The 20,500-nt window shown below is 41.7% G+C and overlaps 1 protein-coding gene across 1 annotated transcript; it reads left to right on the plus strand.

Moving 5' to 3' along the window:
- Positions 1-2: 2 nt before the first annotated feature.
- Positions 3-15,441, plus strand: nadka (NAD kinase a; the record flags this gene model as incomplete). The annotated part of the gene is made up of 12 exons (XM_079225865.1): positions 3-85; positions 752-931; positions 3,474-3,557; positions 8,460-8,589; positions 8,763-8,871; positions 9,008-9,093; positions 9,200-9,302; positions 9,426-9,568; positions 9,953-10,052; positions 11,389-11,546; positions 11,941-12,023; positions 12,458-15,441. 12 exons carry the CDS (start codon positions 3-5, stop codon positions 12,603-12,605), a joined length of 1,407 nt encoding a protein of 468 aa, XP_079081991.1. The 3' UTR covers positions 12,606-15,441.
- Between the last annotated feature and the right edge of the window lie 5,059 nt (positions 15,442-20,500).

Raw genomic sequence — 20,500 nt, forward strand, 5'->3', positions numbered from 1 at the left:
ACATGACGTCAGCGAGGAGAAAGCCCGTGATTGGTCGGTCCGTATCAGGAAGCCATGAGCTGACTGTTGACAGCGCTCTCCCAAAGTAAGGCGGCGGAACAGTGTTGCCTCATGAAATAACGGCAAGGATTTGATCCAACGGATCACTTGTCGCGCTCCAAAACAGTTGTGTCTTCCCACTGTGGGTGAAAGGTATTCTTGGTGGCAACAGACGTGAATGTTATGACTCTGTGTGTTGCGCGTGCCCAGCTATTAGCTTAGCTCGCTAACTAGCTCCACTTAGCTCACTGTGGATCTTCTGCCATCTGGACCGTCACTATTCATCCGCTTAACGCCGCGCGCGTTGCCGTGGAGGTCTCGATAGAGCCGACGCTGCTCAACCGTTCGACATTTTGAGGGATTTGATAACTCGGTAGGCTAACGGTCACCGCCAGCTAGCTAAGTGACAACGGGACTGCTAGTTATTCAACTAGTTATTCACCTGCGTGTCGCAAAGTACACCTCAGCTAGGTTAGGCTAGCTGAGGTGTTGCGGACTAAACGATAACCTCGCGTGACGGAACTCGCGAGTACCTTTTTTAATGACACACGTGACTTCATAAACTCCGCTATTGTGCTGCCACTTGAATTGCATAACTTTAGAGTTTCTCTCGTTTAAAAAATCAATAATAATGAATTGGGTCTTAACTTTATTTCGCTTTGACGTAGACTTTGAACTGACCGGAGGTTATTTGACTCTCCCTGTCGGTCAGTTTACTCGCAGCCTGGCTGTCTGAGATGGACGGTGGAGAGGAGGTGCGCGTGGACGCTGCCCCGTACTGCTGCTCCACCTGTGATGGAGGAGGGGAGGTCGCCGGACGCAGCCTGGCTCGACGCAGCAGGAAGACCCGAAGCCTGAGCAGCTCCTCGGCTGGCAGCTCCTCCGACTACAGGTATTGTAGATGCACACACACGCGCGCACATGCGGACACCACGCACCACGGGACATCATTTATATAGATGACGTTTGGAGGTAGGGATCGATGTTTTATTGGGTATAGTGGTGAAACTAGATCTTGTCTTAGTTTATGGACATTGTATTGTGGGACGGGTTGTCCTTTCCTGGTTTGTAAAGGCTGCCTGCGTTACAATAAAGTCATGTCATGTTCTAAACTTACCAGACTGTTCTAGCTGTCACGTTATTTGCCTTTATCCAGTTAGTCCTAGTGTGTGGTGCAGGAACAAGTCAAAACATTTTTTAATTAGTTTTTTGGCTACATGCCTGAAATAAAGTCTCTGTTTATCGCCCCGATGTAATGTTACAGCCTTTTGTTTGCGCTTCATGCCAACTTGGACTTGTTCTCCAGTTGTATCTCTCTGGCCTTGTATGAACACATTTTTGAAACGAAGATGCCTGGATTTGATGCATCTACACTTTGGTATTTGTGTCTCAGTTTCGCACACTCTCACTTGGAGTGAGCAGCAATTCAAAATTCACATGAGAACAAAACTGGTTCCACCTGAAAAGACGTGCTGAGGTGTGGCTGGTCGGATGCATACATATTTTAAATTCATAGAGCACGTTGCAACAACACAATAACCTGACTTATTTACTGCTGTGCAATCTATATGAACAAACGGCTGCTGTTGCTCTAAACTGTGTTAGCAACCATATTTGAAGTGGAGAATTGATTTGCGTAGCTCCACCTGCAGATATGCGTTAACATTTTATCAATAGTGATGAGGTTTCTTACAAGGAAAAAAGTTGAACGGCATTGGGCTATATCTAGCTATATGTCCTTAAAATACCACTCAGGACTTTCCCAGGAAGTGACCCATCATTCACTTGTCCAAGATGTCGAAATGCGCTCATGAAGTGACTCATGAATATCAAACATGAGGGGAAGTTGGTCGTCAAGGTGCAAAGCATCTGAATCAAATTTTGGTTAAAAGTCAGAGATTAATAAGACAAGCGGATCACAAGCTCTCTCCGATTTTCTTTGGTCACCCAAACTAAGAAAAAAAAAATGAAACATTGATTTTTATCAGGATGGTATTTGGTCTTGACAGGAGCATGATGCAATTCAGTTATATGACTGACCCACATGACTGCCTTTTGTAAAGGTTTTTTCAAAACATTTTTCGACGTAATCCTGGATTCTTGTGTTCTTTTTTTCCCACTATTGATGTTTTATCGACTAAGGAGCAATCGTTAAAAATGATTGTCAGGTTAATCGGCAATAAAAACACAAATTGACTGAAATACCCCTATGGGACAAAAGTAAAACCCATTTTAAATATCAGTTATGAAATGCATCTCTATCCACCTTGTTACAATTTTTATAGGAAACATGTAAATATGTGGAAGCTGTTTCATGGGAGCGTTAAAGCTGCATTAGAAACATTTTATCCTCTAATAGGCCGAAGGACTCTAAAAAACAAAACACACACACACACAGAGCACGTGACTCATTTCAAAACAAAAAGGCTCAAAGAGGGTCACAACTCTGTAGAGCGACGACCCTTGTCTCGTTGCACACACTCATTTCACACTCGCACTCAGGCAGCTTTAAGAGCGAGTAAACAGCAGATGGGTGCGATCCGACTGCTAAGAGGATTTGTCGGCTGAGCAACGTGGCGAAGCGTGAAGGCTTCTGTCGTCGGAGGCAGTCGTCTCTTGGTGCTGTGTCACTGACCTTTCACCCCCCAATACAATCGTGTAAATTTTTTACATTTTCCACCGTCCCTCGCTCTGTACGTCTCTCGCTCCAACACACACTCACTACGCTTACACCACGTACTGAGCCCTTCTGAGGTGACACCATTTTTCCATCCAAACATTTTTGCGTGAATTGTGTGGACTAGATAGAAGTGACAACTGCAGTATAACTTTCCTAGAGCTGTCAAAAACACTGCTGTGGCTGTAGAGGGAGATTTTTTTCGCTATAAATCAATTTAGAGAGACGTTATCTGTCATCATTATGGGATGAAATGAAAGATTAAGATCTAGACGGTGCTCAGGTAAATGTAATTCACCCATTGGATCTCCCTTCCTATTGGTTGGCAAGTTTGTAATCTTGGCCGTGTATTCCCTTGATTGTGGAATTTGATAGCTAAACAGAAATGATCAGCTCAAATGCTCGCGATCAGGTGCTCAAGTAACACATTTGTGGCCAGCCTTGGGTTAAATGTTCATGGTTAATGTACTGGGCCTTCACTTTTTTTCTTTTAAACAGGGAAATGAAAGTTGTCAATCTTAAAGCATAAAGAGGCATTTAGAAATGCTGGAATCCATCAGCAACACGTGCTGCTCTCCAGTTCAGCTTACACTTTCCTCAAAATAATGGGAATGTAACACTTCACACAAACATCACAATGGAAACAAACTTAATGCAATTCTTCTTTTTTTCATATTTGAAAACAGTGTTTTTTTCTTTATCACATGCATTTTGTGTCTTAAACCCGAATGTTTACATTTGTCATCCTCTCTTTTAGGAGGCCCCAGTCGCTTCATGGACCAAGCCCTGTGACCACATTCGGTCCGAAGGCATGCATGCTGCAGAATCCACACACAGTAATGTAAGTCAGAGCCAATGGTTTCGGCATCACAAGGAGTGTTTGTACTTGTTTTGTTTTTTAGGTTAAGAGTCAGTGTACAACGTTGTCAATTTAGTCTGTGTTGCACCAAAAGCTATGAAAGCCACCTGTTGTTGCTTTAAGATCTCGTGAGGCAAAACTGTTGCTTTGTCAATTGTAACACTGTTGTTGTTGTTGTTGTTACACCTTTCTTTCCACCATTTTAACTACAACTATTGGGGGGAAATGTAATCTAAAACAAACTTTCTCCATACTAGATAAATACACTTTTTATTTAAATAATTTGGCAATATCTTCAATATTCCAACACCTCCTTGTTTAAGAAAAAAAAGAAGAGATGTTTACATTCAGCAACCCGGTGCCTTTGCAGCTGATTGCCAGCAGACGCTGTGTGAAAAACAAACTGCCCGTCTATTAATGGTTTGACTCTCTTTTCATGTCGCTGGAACGACAAGCTTCCTCCCAATTTAAAGTTCTTAACGTCCTTTTGGTTTGTAAAAAACAAAAGTATTGAACATCAGAACCGTTCCTCGTCGGCGCGCAGGTGCAGTTTGCTTGACGCTAAAAATAAACCGTCCATCTTCTCCTCATTAAACTTTTAGTGAACCGAAAAAGAAGATTCAGTTTTAACTTGAATGGGGTTAACATTTAAACATTACCTGACCTCACAGTGGCAGCCACGATGGAACTAACCGTGACACCAAACAGACAAACAGACCGCGCTACTGAGCATCGGCTGGGCAAAGTGACATCACTCCGACTTTAAAAGATCAATTATTAAAAGCCGTTCTTCCTGTAGCCGGTAAATACAGCACACTGGTCGACATAGTACTTCTCCTCAAGTTGTTGTTTGAGAAGCGTGTAACCTCATGAGCCCAGTCTTGCACTTCAATGTCCTCATATCCTCTTAAGTCACTTCAGAGTTGGTAAACCTACAAACATTCCGTGCCCTATGTCACCGTTGCATTCACGTTCCTGATCGGCTAGAAATATTGAAAACAGAGGACGTGCTTCATGGCAGTACGAATGCGTCAAACGTTGTTTATTGTTGTGACATTTCCCCTAAATTCAGCACCATGGATTTCCAAACTTTTGGGTTCTGTGGCTTTAAACAGTGTTTGTCAGCTTGCGACGTGCACAGGGAAAACGATCCCCGCTAATACGAAAGAGGAGTTTGAGCTCGCTCGCACGTCGCATCGTCATGTTGCAAGGTGATGGTGACGTGTTTCCTTATTTTGGCTCGACTCCAGCACGTCGGTTTCATGTACCGTGTGATCGAACGGGGACCGCAAGGTTGGCAGTGCAGCAGGGCGACACTAATCCTAAATTACATTACAGCAAGAAGAGCCAGGAATCTGCCCTACAACTTTTCATGTTTCACATCATTTCTCGACTCGATCCATTTTCCTTTATCATTGATTTGTATCGGCTTAATGTTCAACGAATAACATTTTCAAATTTGGGATTTTATTTGTTAAATTTGTATACGTTTAATAATAATAACACATTTTATTTGCATAGCTCTTTAAAAGGTACTCCAATGCCCTTTACATGGTAAAAATAGAAGCAATAACAATGTAACCAAGAGATGATGTAGCGTAAGAAACAAAACAAACGCATACTTAACTAGCATCACAGGTTAAAAGCAGATTATTAATTAATAAATATTAATGAGGAGAATCTTGAAATGTATTCTTTGCTGTGTGGGGTTTTGAAGGACTGGGGTTTCAATACACATGAATATAACCTCAAACACAAGTTGTTGCAGAGCTATCGCGCTTGGATAGCGTTGTGGGCCGCAGGTGTTGCTCATAATGTGTCAAACTTTCATAAATCTACCTAACGAGTCAGGACTCGAAGCCTCGTCGAAGCCTCGTCACACTGTTGTCCTCTTGACTCCCTCGGTCACATAAGTTTCTCCCAGCACTGTTTGTTTTCGGCAGCAGTAATTGAAGGATTAGCTTCTTCAAAGCTGCTAGACGGGTTAAAAGTAGCAAAACCAGTCGTTTCGTTAGCCTCCTTGTCAGTACACTATGTTCCTCATTGGTGTCTGGGTGTTGTCATGGGGGAGGGTGTTGATGTCTGTCTGTCCCTGGATATTTTTTTGTGACAGTGATAGTGTCATGAAAGATGCCGACATGAAATGTGTAACTGTTATAAACAAACAGACTGCACACAGATGCCACCTCCATTGCATAATGACACCGCCTACTGATATATTTCACCCAGCACTTCCCCTTCCTGCAGGTCGTCAGGCACCATTCTCTTTTCTTGGAAATGGGTCATAAAATAAGAAGTGGACTTTTCCTGGCTTGATAAGGCTACTTGTTGCTACTTTAGGGGTGACGTTTCAACACTGTCCTATTATTAACTGGAGGATATCAAGCTTTTTTTAAATATATATATCTTATTTTATATGCAGCATCTATCCTGTGTCATTTAGGTTCATTTCATTGATTAAGTAATTAATTCTTAAAATAGAGCAGAATAATTGTGGCTTAATAGATCCATTACAGTGGACATTCTAGTTTCAGGAACAGCTTTGTTGTGTGTCAGTAAATCACGCCCGTCCTACGAGGAGAGTCTTCCCCTGGAATGGGCGTGTGCAGCACAGTCGAGTGGGCTGAGCTGAGATGAAGTCAATTTTAAGATGAGTGAGAGCCTTAATTCAGCAGCAGAATGCACCAGGAAGGTTTAGTGTTAAGTCCTCATCGGGACAAATATAGCCCCGGTGGATTCAGCCCGAGGGCTCGCTAGCCGATCCTGGAGCCGACCACAGCGCGCGGTGAGACTCTCTGCCTGCTCTTCGCTCTCAGACAGCCAGCTGATTCACAGCTTGACTGCAAGAAGTGAACCAACTCTGTTGCCCCAGCCGCTCTACTATGTGTCGCAATTGTGGAAGTTGTTCGAGGTAGAAATGAGCCTTTCTGCCAGCGCGGGCCACCAGGACAGAGTCTTGTTCTCCAGCTGAACCCGACCCCGAAGCAGCATCCTTGTTACATGTGTACAACCATGAAGTTCAACCAGTGCGTACCGCAGGACACTCCTGGGAACCCCGGCGAGAACAAAGTGTGGAAATGGTGAGAGCTTTTTTTCCACCATGTCTCTTTCTCAACAGAGAATGTGTTGATGATCACAGAGCTTCGCTGCGGCGTTAAACTTATGTCATGCTTCGAGGGGTTTGACAAGCGGAGGGCTGTTTTTGGCTTGAATGAAGAAAGGACTTTTTATATTTGGCTTGAATTCCGGGTTGGACTGATATGTTTTTTTTTTTTTAAGGCTGATATGCGATATCAGCGATATGCAGTAGATGTAACACACACACACACACACACACACACACACGCACACGTTGCAACAGCATGGCTCTGTGGTTTGGACAGAGAGATGTTTTTTTGTTGTTTTTTAATGAAGGGGGAAGGTCAGGGTGTGCATGCTTTGAGGTGGACAGAGGTGAAACTGTCCTGAATAGATCACAGCTCCAGCTCGGCACCGCCTCAAATGCTAATGCAGTATTTGCTTTGTATTGTATTTGTGTTGGAAAACAGGACGCACAGCTTTCCTTTTGTTCTTATCCGCGGTTGGTTTAATCAGGCTCACTTGGATTAGGAAGTTTTTTTTTTTGTTTGTACATCTTTCTCCACCTGTGGTACTTTTTCTTTCAAAGTCTAAATGCCACAGGTATTTGACACAATGACTGAATGGGGTCTGAGCTTTTTAATATTTACAGTAGTAGAAAGTCTGTTGCCACATGTGCGGCAGGTGTTGACGTGTTGCTGAAACCTGCTCAGCCGAGCAAAGACATCTGAGCCAAACGACAACAAAAAAGAAATATGTGCAGTAAATCGCCATCAGAAGGCTAATGTAAGGGTGTCAGCTGGTATTCACAGTAAAACTGACTAAACATGAATGCAGCATTGACACTGCAAATTGGCTCTCAAACTGCGTGGAAGTATTTCATGACCAGAGGGAACAAGTGTGGAGTGGAACTAAAGCTGAATGGTACGGCCGCTTCTAACCCGGCTTGAAACTGCAATTTTCCACATGTGATTGGTGTAAATGTCGCTGTGTGTAACCGATGCTAATTTACAAGCCGTGTAAAGCGCAGCTAATAAATTGTAAGTAAAGCATTGACTGTGTTCGGGTATGTGGGCGTCTTTTGATGGTTCAATCATGCCTGCAAGAACTAAAAGAAAGAAGAAGAAAAAATGACTCTTTAACCTTGTATTTATGTCGGAGCTGTAACTAATGAGAGAGGTTATCTGGGATTTAACAATACCAAAGTCTAGGATTTACCAAAGTATTGTTAAATCCTAGACTAGGATCCCATGGCTGTTCACGGCTTGAGTATTTCTAAAATCTCGTTATGGTTTTCATTAGTTTCATCCCTCGGGGGTTCCGATTTGTCGTGCCCCCTGTTTGTTTAATCATTTTTTTTGCGGTGGTGTTCTCTCTGGTTTCGTCCTCACAACTCGTGGCTCTTTGCTCGCCAGCTCAGAATGTCCTGTGGTTTTCAGAGCTGAGTTTAAGAGCGATTTTTTTTTTTTTTTTTTAAATCCTCAAAACTTGCCCATTTCACAGTGTTTTCTTTTTCAAACCATTTTGCATTCCACCAATAATACCGCCGACTCGCTGAGAGGGCTTGAGATCAGGGGGGAGGGGCTGACCACGCAGACGACACACGAGGGTCAGCCGTCTGCAGAGTGGACTTTAAGCTGGTGACTCTAATTGGTACCAATCGGTCCTGATTATGATAAACAGTGGGACGCTTCGGATCGTTAACACCTCTTTACATCGGGGGGTAATCCTCTGTCGAGGGCCGTTCAGTCGGGCTCGAGTCTGTGTTCCCCTTCCTGAGGTCAAAGTTGTGTTTTGTGTGTTCAGGCACATTCAAGACCCCGCCAGCCAGAGGTTGACTTGGAACAAGCCACCAAAAAGTGTCCTTGTCATCAAGAAGATACGAGACGCCAGTCTGCTTCAGCCTTTCAAGGAGCTCTGCATGTTCCTCACTGAGGTATGAACACATTCACGACGATGCTTAATGTGACGGGGCGGCCTTCAACTATAAGCCTAACTCGCCGGGTTTAAGGGTGCGAAGTTGCTGAGGGATCAACGTGCTGTCTTTCCTTTAAAAGTCCTTGCTGTCAGCTGCTAATCTTGTTTGTTTGTGTGTGTGTGTTGTTGTAGGTGAAAGACTTGATTGTTTATGTGGAAAAGAAAGTCCTGGAGGACCCAGCCATTTCAGACGATGAAAACTTTGGGGCCATTACGAAGAAATTCTGCACTTTCAGAGACGGTATGAAAACTAGTCATATTTGTTATGACTGTATGCACATTATAGATAGATATAGATGGATGGATGGAAGTAAACAGTCAGGAGCTTAGATAAACCTTTTAATTATTAAAAGTTTTTTTGTCTTTATATTCCTCAGATCTTGATGACATCTCCAACCGCGTAGACTTCATCATCTGTCTCGGTGGGGATGGAACTTTGCTTTATGCGTCTTCGCTCTTCCAGGTATTCAGTCGAGTGTTCCTCCTGTCACTTTTTACAATCGGCATTTGTGTGTTTTTACATTCAGTGGTATGACACAACAGTCCCTTCCTTGCTTTTGTTTGTGTAGGAGAGCGTTCCACCAGTTATGGCCTTTCACCTGGGCTCCCTGGGATTCCTGACCCCTTTCAAGTTTGACACCTACCAGTCTCAGGTCACGCAAATTATTGAAGGTAGTAAATGTTCTCTAACCTCTGTCCTTCTACAGCATGAACCGCTCTGGTTCTGTTTGCAAAGCATGTGTTGTGCTCCGGTTTTCTTATTAAAAAGACACTTCGTATATGTTATGTTTGTAGGTAATGCTGCCATTGTCCTGCGAAGTCGCTTGAAAGTCCGGGTGCTTAAAGAGAACTGCGAGAAGAAGGCCAGAGTTGACGAGAACTGCATCATCCTGACTAATGGGGACGTTGAAAGCAGTCGGAAAGCCGTGCAGTATCAGGTAATATCTGCACCCAGTTACTGCGGTAACAGCCAATGGGCTGTCAGTACACACTGTGAACACGACAAACCAGCTAAGCCATGTGGTTCCACTATAATGACTCGCTTGACTTCACCGTGAGGCTTTTTGGGCGATTCACAACGTGTTGTTAAAGAACCACGAGTGTAAACACTGTCGTCAGCTCCACAACAAGAAATGTAGCTCTGACTGCAGGTAGGTGGTTAATACTGATTGACAGGTGTGTTTACTGACACAAATCCCATGATGAGGCCTGGTGTCTTGTCTAGTGCAGAGTGTAGCGAGGTGTCGGTGACATCACGACAAACCGTGTCGACGCAGGAGTTCATGACAAACTGGTGAATGCGTGACGCGTGTGCGTTTCAGGTACTGAACGAGGTGGTGGTGGACAGAGGACCCTCCTCATATCTCTCCAATGTCGACCTCTTCCTCGATGGACACCTCATTACCACAGTGCAGGGAGACGGTGAGTGGGCGGATAATCTTTCTGGGAAACGTAAACGCACATAAATCAGTGTTTTGTTAGGCTGCAAGTGTTCACACTTCCACAGCTGAGTGGTAATCTGTACTCTGAGTAAAACCAGTGTTTTGTTAGGCTGCAAGTGTTCACACTTCCACAGCTGAGTGGTAATCTGTACTCTGAGTAAAACCAGTCTGACGGCCCAAACAAGGCGACTTTTACTTTCTGGCTTCACCTTCCAGCCAGCAAACTGTTTTATTCCAACAAGTCTCTAGTTGCATTTGAATGTGACTTTTGCATATCTTTGAGTTTCTTTGGCTCGCACAGACGAACTGCAGGTTGCAGGAGGTTCATGTATCTTACTGCATGGAACAAATTCACTTAGTGGGTTCATTTGAGATATTACTTGTAACTAAATATGCAAACGTTTCCACCGTGTGAGTTAAGGCCCAAATTCCATGTTCTGATTAAAAACTGTAAAGGAGGGACCTCAACACCGGGGAAGTAATGTTGCACTACAAAATGTAGCCATTTAACAATAATACATGCTCTACTTTTTAAGAATGTGATATCAAAGTATATTGTACCTCCGGTGGCCATTGTTAGAAAAAACCTCTGCACCGCCCTTTAAATCCGTCACACGCTGTACATGTTTTTGCAACTCGATGCAAGTGTTCACTTCCTGTTGGAATGTTGATGCTTACTTTTGTCTAAATAAGTTCTAAAACAATTGCAAAGGTAATTGAGCATACGTTGGATATTCAAACCATAGTTTAAATAATTTATAAAGCAAAATACCAAATGTTTGTTGGTTCCAGTTTCTCTGATGAGAAAATGAATCTCTTATCATGAAAATAAGTGTTGGTTGCAGTCCTAATCTAGTCTAGAGTTTGTGTGGGATTAAGGTGCAGGCCAATAGGTGTGTTTCCTATTTGACATATACAGTCATTTGCTTTTGTGCCATATTCAGCTTACTTGACATTAGTGGAGATTATGATTTATTGTGAGGGATGACTTGCTACTTGCTCCCTCACAGAGATGTTACTCCTTAAATGGCTTTAGGAGAAATGTAAGGTTAATTTGAGCCACGAGACACCTTTTATGGGGGTTCCGTGCGGCAGGTTTCGCCTGTCCATGCACATCCAACATTTATTTGTGGGTGGGCGGAGAAATTTGACAACTTTGACTCTGAGGAGTTTGTCGCGAGGAGAAACCTGCACGGAGTGTAAAAGATCCAAATGTTTCCTAGTCGCACTCGACCTGTCAGCCTACTGAGGAAAAGCATTTGTCACCCAGATGCGTCATTGTCCTTTAACTCTTCGTGTCTCTGTGACCCCCTCAGGTGTGATAGTGTCTACACCCACGGGTAGTACAGCGTACGCGGTGGCAGCGGGAGCTTCCATGATCCATCCCAACGTCCCAGCCATCATGATCACCCCCATCTGCCCACACTCGCTCTCCTTCAGACCCATCGTAGTGCCTGCCGGGGTGGAGCTCAAGGTAAATACACTGTTTGAGTTTGTTTAGGAAGGGGTTTGCTCTGGTCTTACCAAATATGGTGCTTATGTGTATCTCCTGCAAATGCTATACTAAATTAACTTAAGTTACATTTTCATAAAGATTGTACACATCGGATTTTTCTAATCAATTGTCCAAAGAGAGACAGGCTGGTTTTACAAATGTTATTTATAAAAAATATCTATATATATTATGTTAAAGGTAAATGAAAGCGACTGGTGGATTAATTTCAGTAAAAGTTTGTGATTTAAGAATAAGTACATTTAATTTAAATTGAGGCAGTAAGGACAATAAAACAACCCCTGTCTTTTTTTCTGTGACTTTTCTGTGACTTTTCTGTACCCTTTTCGTGACTTTTTCTAATTCTTTATTTTAGATAATGCTGTCGCGTGACGCAAGAAACACAGCCTGGGTGTCATTCGATGGAAGAAAGAGACAGGAGATCTGCCACGGAGACAGGTCAGTCCACATAACGAGCGGGGCCATCGCTTCTCGGAGACAATGGGAGTGGCGCTGAGTAAATGAAGCAAAACAAAGCCCAGAGACTCCGTAATAGATGAGTTCAACCCTGACCGGCTTTGTTACGTAACCGTATCAACCTGCTTAACGGGTGTGACCCAAGGAGTTTGCCTCATGCCAGATCCAGTTTTTCCCCTTTTAGGTAACTCATCTAGAGATCCCCTTCCTGTTTCTTGAAATGAGCCCCAGTGTTTCTGTGTCAGTGAGGCAAACTTAAACAAAAGCCCAGTGTTGCTTCATAAGGAAGTTGCGCTAATGCATCTTATGTCAACACGTCCTCTTCTGTGTTTTTGATTGCAAATACCTGGACTTTAAATAGATGAGACTAAAATTTGATCTCTTTCTTTCTTTCTTTCTTTCCCTCCCTGTTCCAGTATTACCATCACCACTTCCTGCTTCCCTGTTCCCTCCATCTGTTTCCGGGACCCGGTCAATGACTGGTTCGAGAGCCTGGCCCAGTGTTTACACTGGAATGTGAGGAAGAAGCAGAACTACCTCAGCTCAGAGGACGAGGAGTCCTGAGGCACGAGGCATCGTCGAGGTCTTCTCCAAAGTCTCAAGGACCCCTCAGCCGTGGTCTTTAGCTCGACCGTGCTCTGTGCTGTTTCGTCTTTAATGGATAGGTCTCGCCAAACTCCATTCAGAATCGTCCGTCGTAATAATGTTACCCATGACGTTGACAATTGTATTAACATTTTCAAAAAAACTCAAATCAATATTTAAAAATGTATATTTAAGCATTCTTGTTTTCATGCTAACAGTTTAATTTATTTTTATTTCAAAAGGCCCTTTTTCACAAGTCTGTTATTTTATAATTCTATTTACCCCAACGACAGTTTAATTTAAATATTTCCCTCATGGTGAAAGTGGAGTTGTCACAGCCTTGTCATCCCTCAGCCAATCACCCGACCGACTTTACAACAGCTCTCGTCAGCTGAGCAGAGCTTTGAGCCTCTTCCCTCCTCATCTGATCTGCCGGGTTGGCCTGTATTTTCTCTAAATTCCATTGGGCCAATGTCCTGTTTTTTAATTTATTTTTATTAATGCAGACTTATTAGTTTGTGATATGACAGTTTTCCTACAGTTTCTACATGTCTGTTACCTCACTGAAAACACTTGACTAGCGTGACAATTTTTTTATAGTGGAATTTATGACTCAAACACCGAGCTGCAGCTGCTGAAGACAAAAACCGACACGAGCCTCTGCTTTTATTTGGCTCAACAAGGCTACAAATGCTAGCGAGCTAGTTTTGATTATTACTCACCATCAAAGAGAAAAGCCAGTGCTCACGGAAAGCTGCTAATTTAATACACGTAACTCGTGAGTGAAAGGACGTTTATCTACAGCCTATTGGGTAAAAGGTGAGGAGGTGGAGACTGGTGACAACTCAACTCTTGAATCATGATATTTTTAAATAAGTATAATTTAAAAAAAACAAAGGCTAGAAAGACATAACATTGAAAAATGGGCGTTTTGAGATAAAAATGTAATAATAAAATAAAATGTTCACAATATGGACACTTTGAGTAGCTTGATTAGGCAACATTTAGATCTGTTTACTAGGCAACCACAGAGAACCGGGGTTACACAAGTAATCTAGCGACCTTTGTATGTTTTAAGATAAGCAGCATTAATGATTCTCTGCTCATGTCGACATAGCTCCACTACATCTTTTATATAGCAGGTTTTCTGCTGTATAAATGTCTTTTTTAATAAGTCTGTAGACTAACCAAGAAGATGTTTTGTCATGTTCTAATGAGTAAGCACATTAAAATAGTGACTATTTGAATGGAGTTTGGCCCCACTATTGGTCCAGGGTTGTCCCTGTGTGTTCCTTCTGACAATCAAAAGGCCGCTTGAAGAGACGGGGCTTTATCAGAAGGAAATGTGAGGCGTGGGATAAACCTGGACTAAAGCTCTGAAGGTGGATGGCAGTTATTGCATTACTCTTGGGTCTGTTTTGGCACTTTTTAGTCTTTTAAGAGGGACGGCAGGGACACATCTAGTACTTTATAAATAAGTGAGTTATTTCAGTAGAGGTTACAGATTTTCAAAAAAATTCTAAATCATCTGTTAAATCAAATATACCTGAAATTGTTAATCAAATCAGGAAAAGCTGATGTAATATCGTGATGACAAATGTTGTCTTACACATTTTGTAGGTGCATCTTGGGGGGAGAAAAAAAAAAAGCAGATTTACAGTACATCTACTTGGCAATAGTGACCCAAATGTACAGACTGTGCCTTAAACACTGGTATCATTCATTTATAGAAATAACTCTTCAAGGTTTACATCATTGTGATGGCGTAATCACACACTTGTGCGTCTCTGTTGTCGCCACATGCTGACCGTTGCTGTCGGCTGCACACGACACCTGATTGACTATTTGGGTCGGGGCGTAACCGGTTCTGTAGTCGATGCGTTGGATCATGTGTTGGGAACGCAAGACGGTGATATTCATTCCCGTTCCCATTTCTTCAGTGTCTTTTTAACGTTCGCTTTTCAAAATGCCGTTCAAGCCATAGCTGAACTCTATGTAGGTTTTATAGACCAAATGTCTGTGGGTGATTTTTAAAAAAAAAAATTGTTTTTCTCTAAGTTCAGTTTGCTACAACTCTGCCACTGTGTAGTCTTTGCTGAATACTTGTGGCCTACCATACATGTCTGTTCACATGTTTTTTTAGATGTTAATATATATAAATATACTTTATAAATTGGCGTAACAAATTGTGTCGGATCGTGAACGTGGCATCACCTGTTTTAGCTCAAATGGACCAACTGAGCTCTGAAAAGGCAATCATTCCTTTAACTCTTGGGTATATGTATATATTGTATGTGTTGCTTGAATAAGATGTATTTTGTAAAGTTAACATGTTTATTAATCCGTTTACAATGTATCATTGCTGCAAATAAATCTATTTGATACTTTTTTTTACATTAATAAGCTCTATAATTAATTATTTTTGTCGACCAATGAGTCTCTCAGTCTGGCAAAAATGTCCAGAAGCTTGTAATATATCAGACGTACTTGTAGAATTTCTTCTTAAAGGTACTTCTACTTTCAAAATGCTTTCCAGGACAACTTGAAGTCTAATTTTCAGAAGTTCTTTAATCATGTGTCAAAACAAAATGTCAAAGGATCTGGTTTGTTTACAGTCTGAACTGTTAACGTTCTCCACAAAAAGAAAAACAGCTTTCACTTCTATTTTCTATGAGGCATTGTGAACTCTTCTCGTGCTTTTCACTTTTGTAATTCTGACTTTTGTATTTGTAATTGTATTTTTGTTTCTAATATGAATCCTGCTTTTTTCTTTTTTCTTTCCAAAGCACTTTAATAAACGGAACATTTAACGAGGGAGTGAGTCTCTTTCCGTTTGATCCTTTTGCTTCACTCCTGGAACCAGTCCTTGGGTTCATGTTTGCTATAAATCATTGGAATGTAGTGGAGGTCATGCATTAGCCACTAAAATGAAAAAACTAGTCACCTGGATGTAACTCCAGTTCTGTGGGTATATACATATTGAAGGGAATTTACATCCAAAGAACTTCCTTTTACCTCTTTTTGAGCAACATGCTTAAACATAACTTTTATTTTATTAAGAAATGAAAAACGTGCTGCAGAATGTACAAATATTCCAGTGTTTCCCAAAGAAGTAGTCAAGACTATGCAGATCACAAGATTCAAGCTGTCAAAAAGCAGACTAAAGTTAGTCAACATTGGATGTAATTTACAGAAAGAAAACAGCTATTTCAAATTAAAAGCAGCTTTTGATATCAAAGATGTTGGCCTAGATTGTTGACGTCTACAAACACCAATAACTTAACATGTTACAATACTGGAATAAAATAAAAATAATCAAACCGGAGGAGAACCGTGTTGCGGGAAAGGCTTACAGAACAGTTCCTTCAACAAAAGGTTGCACCAATTGACTTAAATTAATGCCACAAAACATGAGCCAATGTGGGACTCAACTAGAAAACTAACTCACCTGCTATTCTCACTGACATGTTCTGTCCATGTTCATACATGCACTGCATACTATAATGCGACAATACTATTACTTTTTATGACTTTTCAACAAGAAAAACTGCTTTATTACCCAACACAACTGTAGCGTGTAATGGGAATTTTATGTTCTTAGTTGTAGTTTATCTTCTACAAACCTTTTATACAAATCATCTTCCTGCATCTGTCTAATGTTAATTGGATGCCACTCCCGTAGCTGTTATCAAGTATCAATTCACGTCTGCCGACATGAATTAAGGAAAGGAAGAAGACCCTTTTAAACTCAGGCGGTCTGGTCCTTTGTTTTAGCATCCACCTGAAACCACAGGCTTCTATGTTCTAACCCAGTGGTTCTCAACCTTAATTCAATGGTGTACCCCCTGTGAAATATGTTTTCAGCCAAGTACCCCCTAACCAGCGCAAATCATTTTTGGTAAAAAAAAAAAAGTAGTAATACACAGCGCCGTGTCGTCAGTGTTGGATTTATTAAACTATCAAGAATGAATATGGCATTGAACTGAATGCTTTTGCATTTACATTTTAGTGAGAAACTTGTGCTTCACTGAGGACCTTTGTCAGTCTTGGTGGCAGGGAGGCCATTACTGTGATCAGGCTCTTCTCTCTTCTCCAGACACAGTCTGCTTCTTTGCTTTGTTTTGATCAGTCATTGCAGAGAAGGAGGCCTCACATGAACATGTGGAGGCAAAGCGTAGTAGCTGCTTCAAAGCTTTCCGTCTCAGGTCAGGGTGCTCCTGCTTCACACACACCCAAAACGGTGTGAGTGTGGATGTGGCAAACTTCATCTGGAGGCCACGGTCAGATGACACTTCCAGGAGTTTTTCCTGATAAGTGACAGGTAGCTTGCTTCCGTTTGCTTCAGACAAGAGAAATGGGTTCCTCACCCAATCCAGCTGTACAGATTGAATCAAGTTGGTCAAATGTCCCACTATGACCGACTTGACTGGAGCTCTGTCCACATCCTCACTAGAGAGAAAATCCTCCACCTGAGGAAAGCAGGTGAAATCTCCCTCTGCAGAGGACCTTCTCCACAGCTCTGCCTTCTTCAGGAAGCCACCCACCTCGTCATACAGGTTTAACATGCTGGTCTCTTTGACCCACCTCGTCATACAGGTTTAACATGCTGGTCTCTTTGACCCACCTCATCATACAGGTTTAACATGCTGGTCTCTTTGACCCACCTCATCATACAGGTTTAACATGCTGGTCTCTTTGACCCACCTCATCATACAGGTTTAACATGCTGGTCTCTTTTGCCCAAAGAGAAACATTCAGTACGCTATATATATATATATATATATATATATATATATATATATATATATATATATATATATACATACATACATACATACATACATACATACATATATATATATATATATATGTATGTGTGTGTATATATATATATATATATATATATATATATATATATATATATATATGTATGTATATATATATATATATATACACACATACAGACATACATATATATATATATATATATATATATATATATATATATATATATATATCCTCTCTTGCTGGCCGTCATCGAGGCCGCTGCGTCCGTGCAGATGTTGCTGCAGGATTTCCAGCTCATTCCGTTTTCACAGAAGAAGGTGATGACAACATAAACAATGACATACAAATCTTCTTTGGCACTTGTCCCTCCGTGTTTTTAGCAGCTACGCTTCAACCACGACTTCATCGTTTGAGTTTTAAGGCGGCAGTGATAGATCGACGGGTAACGACAGGTGGCGTGTGCCAGGTTGGGTCAAACCATCCTGATATGGGGGAGACGCTAGGTTTTTAGGTTAATTAAATTAAATAGCCTACTTAATATAAAATTCAGTTTGTGAACTTACACTTATGTTGTATTGAATCTTTGTCAAATAACTATTTTTAAAGGATTTTTGAATGGATGCTAATGTTAAATAGATTTTAAAAAATCTCACGTACCCCCTGGAGTGCCTTCACGTACCCCCAGGGGTACGCGGACCCCCATTTGAGAACCACTGTTCTAACCTACCTTTGTTCTCTGTATATAAATGCTCATGTAAGATGTCAGTCCTCAGTGCATCCTTGACCAGACTCTGTGTAACGATTGCCTCTTCTCTGCGCAGGGAATAAATGATTTTATAGACAAGTTCTGGTTTCTCGGTGTTCATGATTTCAGCTTAGAAAGACTCAACACCAAGGGGAAATTTGCCTTCACAAGCGTCTTGCATGAATGTCATGATGAGTAAATACAAATACCTTTAAACATCGAGCGCTACTCCATGAAGAGCAGACCATGTCATTTAAATTGTGAAACACATTATAGTATTACTTTTTTCAACATACTTGCTTTCCATTCCATTATCCAAACCACTTATCCTATCATATCCAGGGGAGAACGTGCAATCTCCAGGGATCGAACCCTGAGAAATGTGATAGACAGACTCCACAGTGCAGATGACATGCCTTCTTTTTTTTAACCCTCATTAATTGCTCATCACCACTGGTTCCAACTATCTACTGAGAGAGGGATCGAACCCGAGCCCCTGTTTCTGTGAGGCGACAGTGGTGAGAATCTCAGTGGAGGCTGTCTATCACATTTCTGTCAAGAGGAATGCACATGACACTGAACTGAAGGTCAAAAGGTCATCATGGAAAAAACACCGGTTCAGCAGGAAGTATTGCTGCTAGAGGCCATCCAGGGCCCCGCCCACACGCAAAGCCATCATGTTGGGATCATGCCCAAACACACGAACAGATCACAGCTAGCAAAACAATTTTGGTTGATTCTCAATTACATATATGAAACATCCTTTTAAGCAGCTGTGATGAGGGATGATACTTAATACACACGACTGTCTGGATCAAAGTGATGGACTGACTGATCACATGCCACCCAGAGAACAAAAATGCCTCTCACCTGGTGTTTCCTGCTTGGTGTTTGGTAACACTGCAAACCATTTTCTAAACAGGAGAAAGCTAGTATGAATCTAATTGTTTTCATCTACAGTGTTCTCATGGTGGACAAGTGCAGTTCCACTAATCAGCATGTGTGCTGAAGTAGCAGTCGTAACTGATTGCTAGTCATTTTGCCCTGGGTTGTGCCTCTCAGGTCATTGCCCAAGCTACCAAGGCGACATGGTCTGCTGTTTTAAATAGAAGTCAATGGTATTGACAACTGGTTACAGCTGCGACTGAAAAAAGAAAACATTAAAACTCTCTTATTTATACTGGTGTCCCACTGTCCCAGTTTTTAATCATGCATCTATATATTCTTTTTAATTGTCTCTAAGAAAATGAAGCAGAGTTTAACACATAAAGAATTAGAAGACCAATTGCAGTTTGTTGTTTTTAATACATTGCTGGAACTATGAGTTGTAATTTCAACATGTATATCGTGGGTTCTTCATTGTTTTGTAAACCCTTCAGTAAAATCAATACATCATTGAAATGAATAAGAAACTAGGTCATGAAAACATTTCCGTCTCAACATTTTTGAGTCAGCACTTCCAAAACTGTGATAAGTTTTTTTTTTTATAATGATAATTAATTATAAACACCAGTAGACAGCGACCTACCAGCAGCTCCTGCTCAACCTTTGACCCCGGCACACAGAAGTTGATCACTGACACGCCGAGTGCAAACACCACCAGCGCCTCTCCGTCTACTCTCCTGCTACTCAGTGACGCAGGGGACAGACCATACAATGCTCACGTACGGCACGAGTCACTTTATGACAGTAATGCTTTCTTCTTAAAGATACACTTTTGTATTTGCACTTTTATACTCTGTATATCACATATCGGAATGTTAAGCCCTTATGAGTCATGTGTTATACTAATTATAGTCCGGATACTGGAACTGCATTGGTTTCATTTGCTTTATCCTTATGTTAGATGAAGGCGGGCTGGTAATCACACAGACAGGCAAACACACAAGGGTGTTTGCCTGTCTGTGTGATTACCAGCCCGATTACTAACCTGAAACGAGAAATAAGGTGAGTACAAACAAAACAAACAAAACAAACAAAGACAAAACATCACTAAACGTTGTGTCTGCAGTGCACAAGCGTATCAAGTGCTATTTGAAAAGTCCACACTGCTGACTGTCCCGGTGTCTTTATGAGGGAACTGAAAGGGATCCTACAGTGAAACCAGAGGGAATATTAATACGCTGTGGAGGGGAAGGGATATTCAGTTGGGTGCAAACTGCAACTTCACCGCTAAATGCCACTAAAATCCTACGAAGTGGACCTTTCAAGTTTGCTTTTTACCAGCAGACCGTTCACACTATGTAAAGTTGCGGCCAGTTATGAGCCTCGTATAGCGTCTCTCTCATCTCCGAAAAACGGTTGCAGAAAAGTTCAAAATCTGAATCTGCAACGTACCTTG

This window comes from Taurulus bubalis, assembly GCF_910589615.1.
Source record: "Taurulus bubalis genome assembly, chromosome: 11".
In the NCBI taxonomy this organism is placed as follows: domain Eukaryota; kingdom Metazoa; phylum Chordata; class Actinopteri; order Perciformes; family Cottidae; genus Taurulus; species Taurulus bubalis.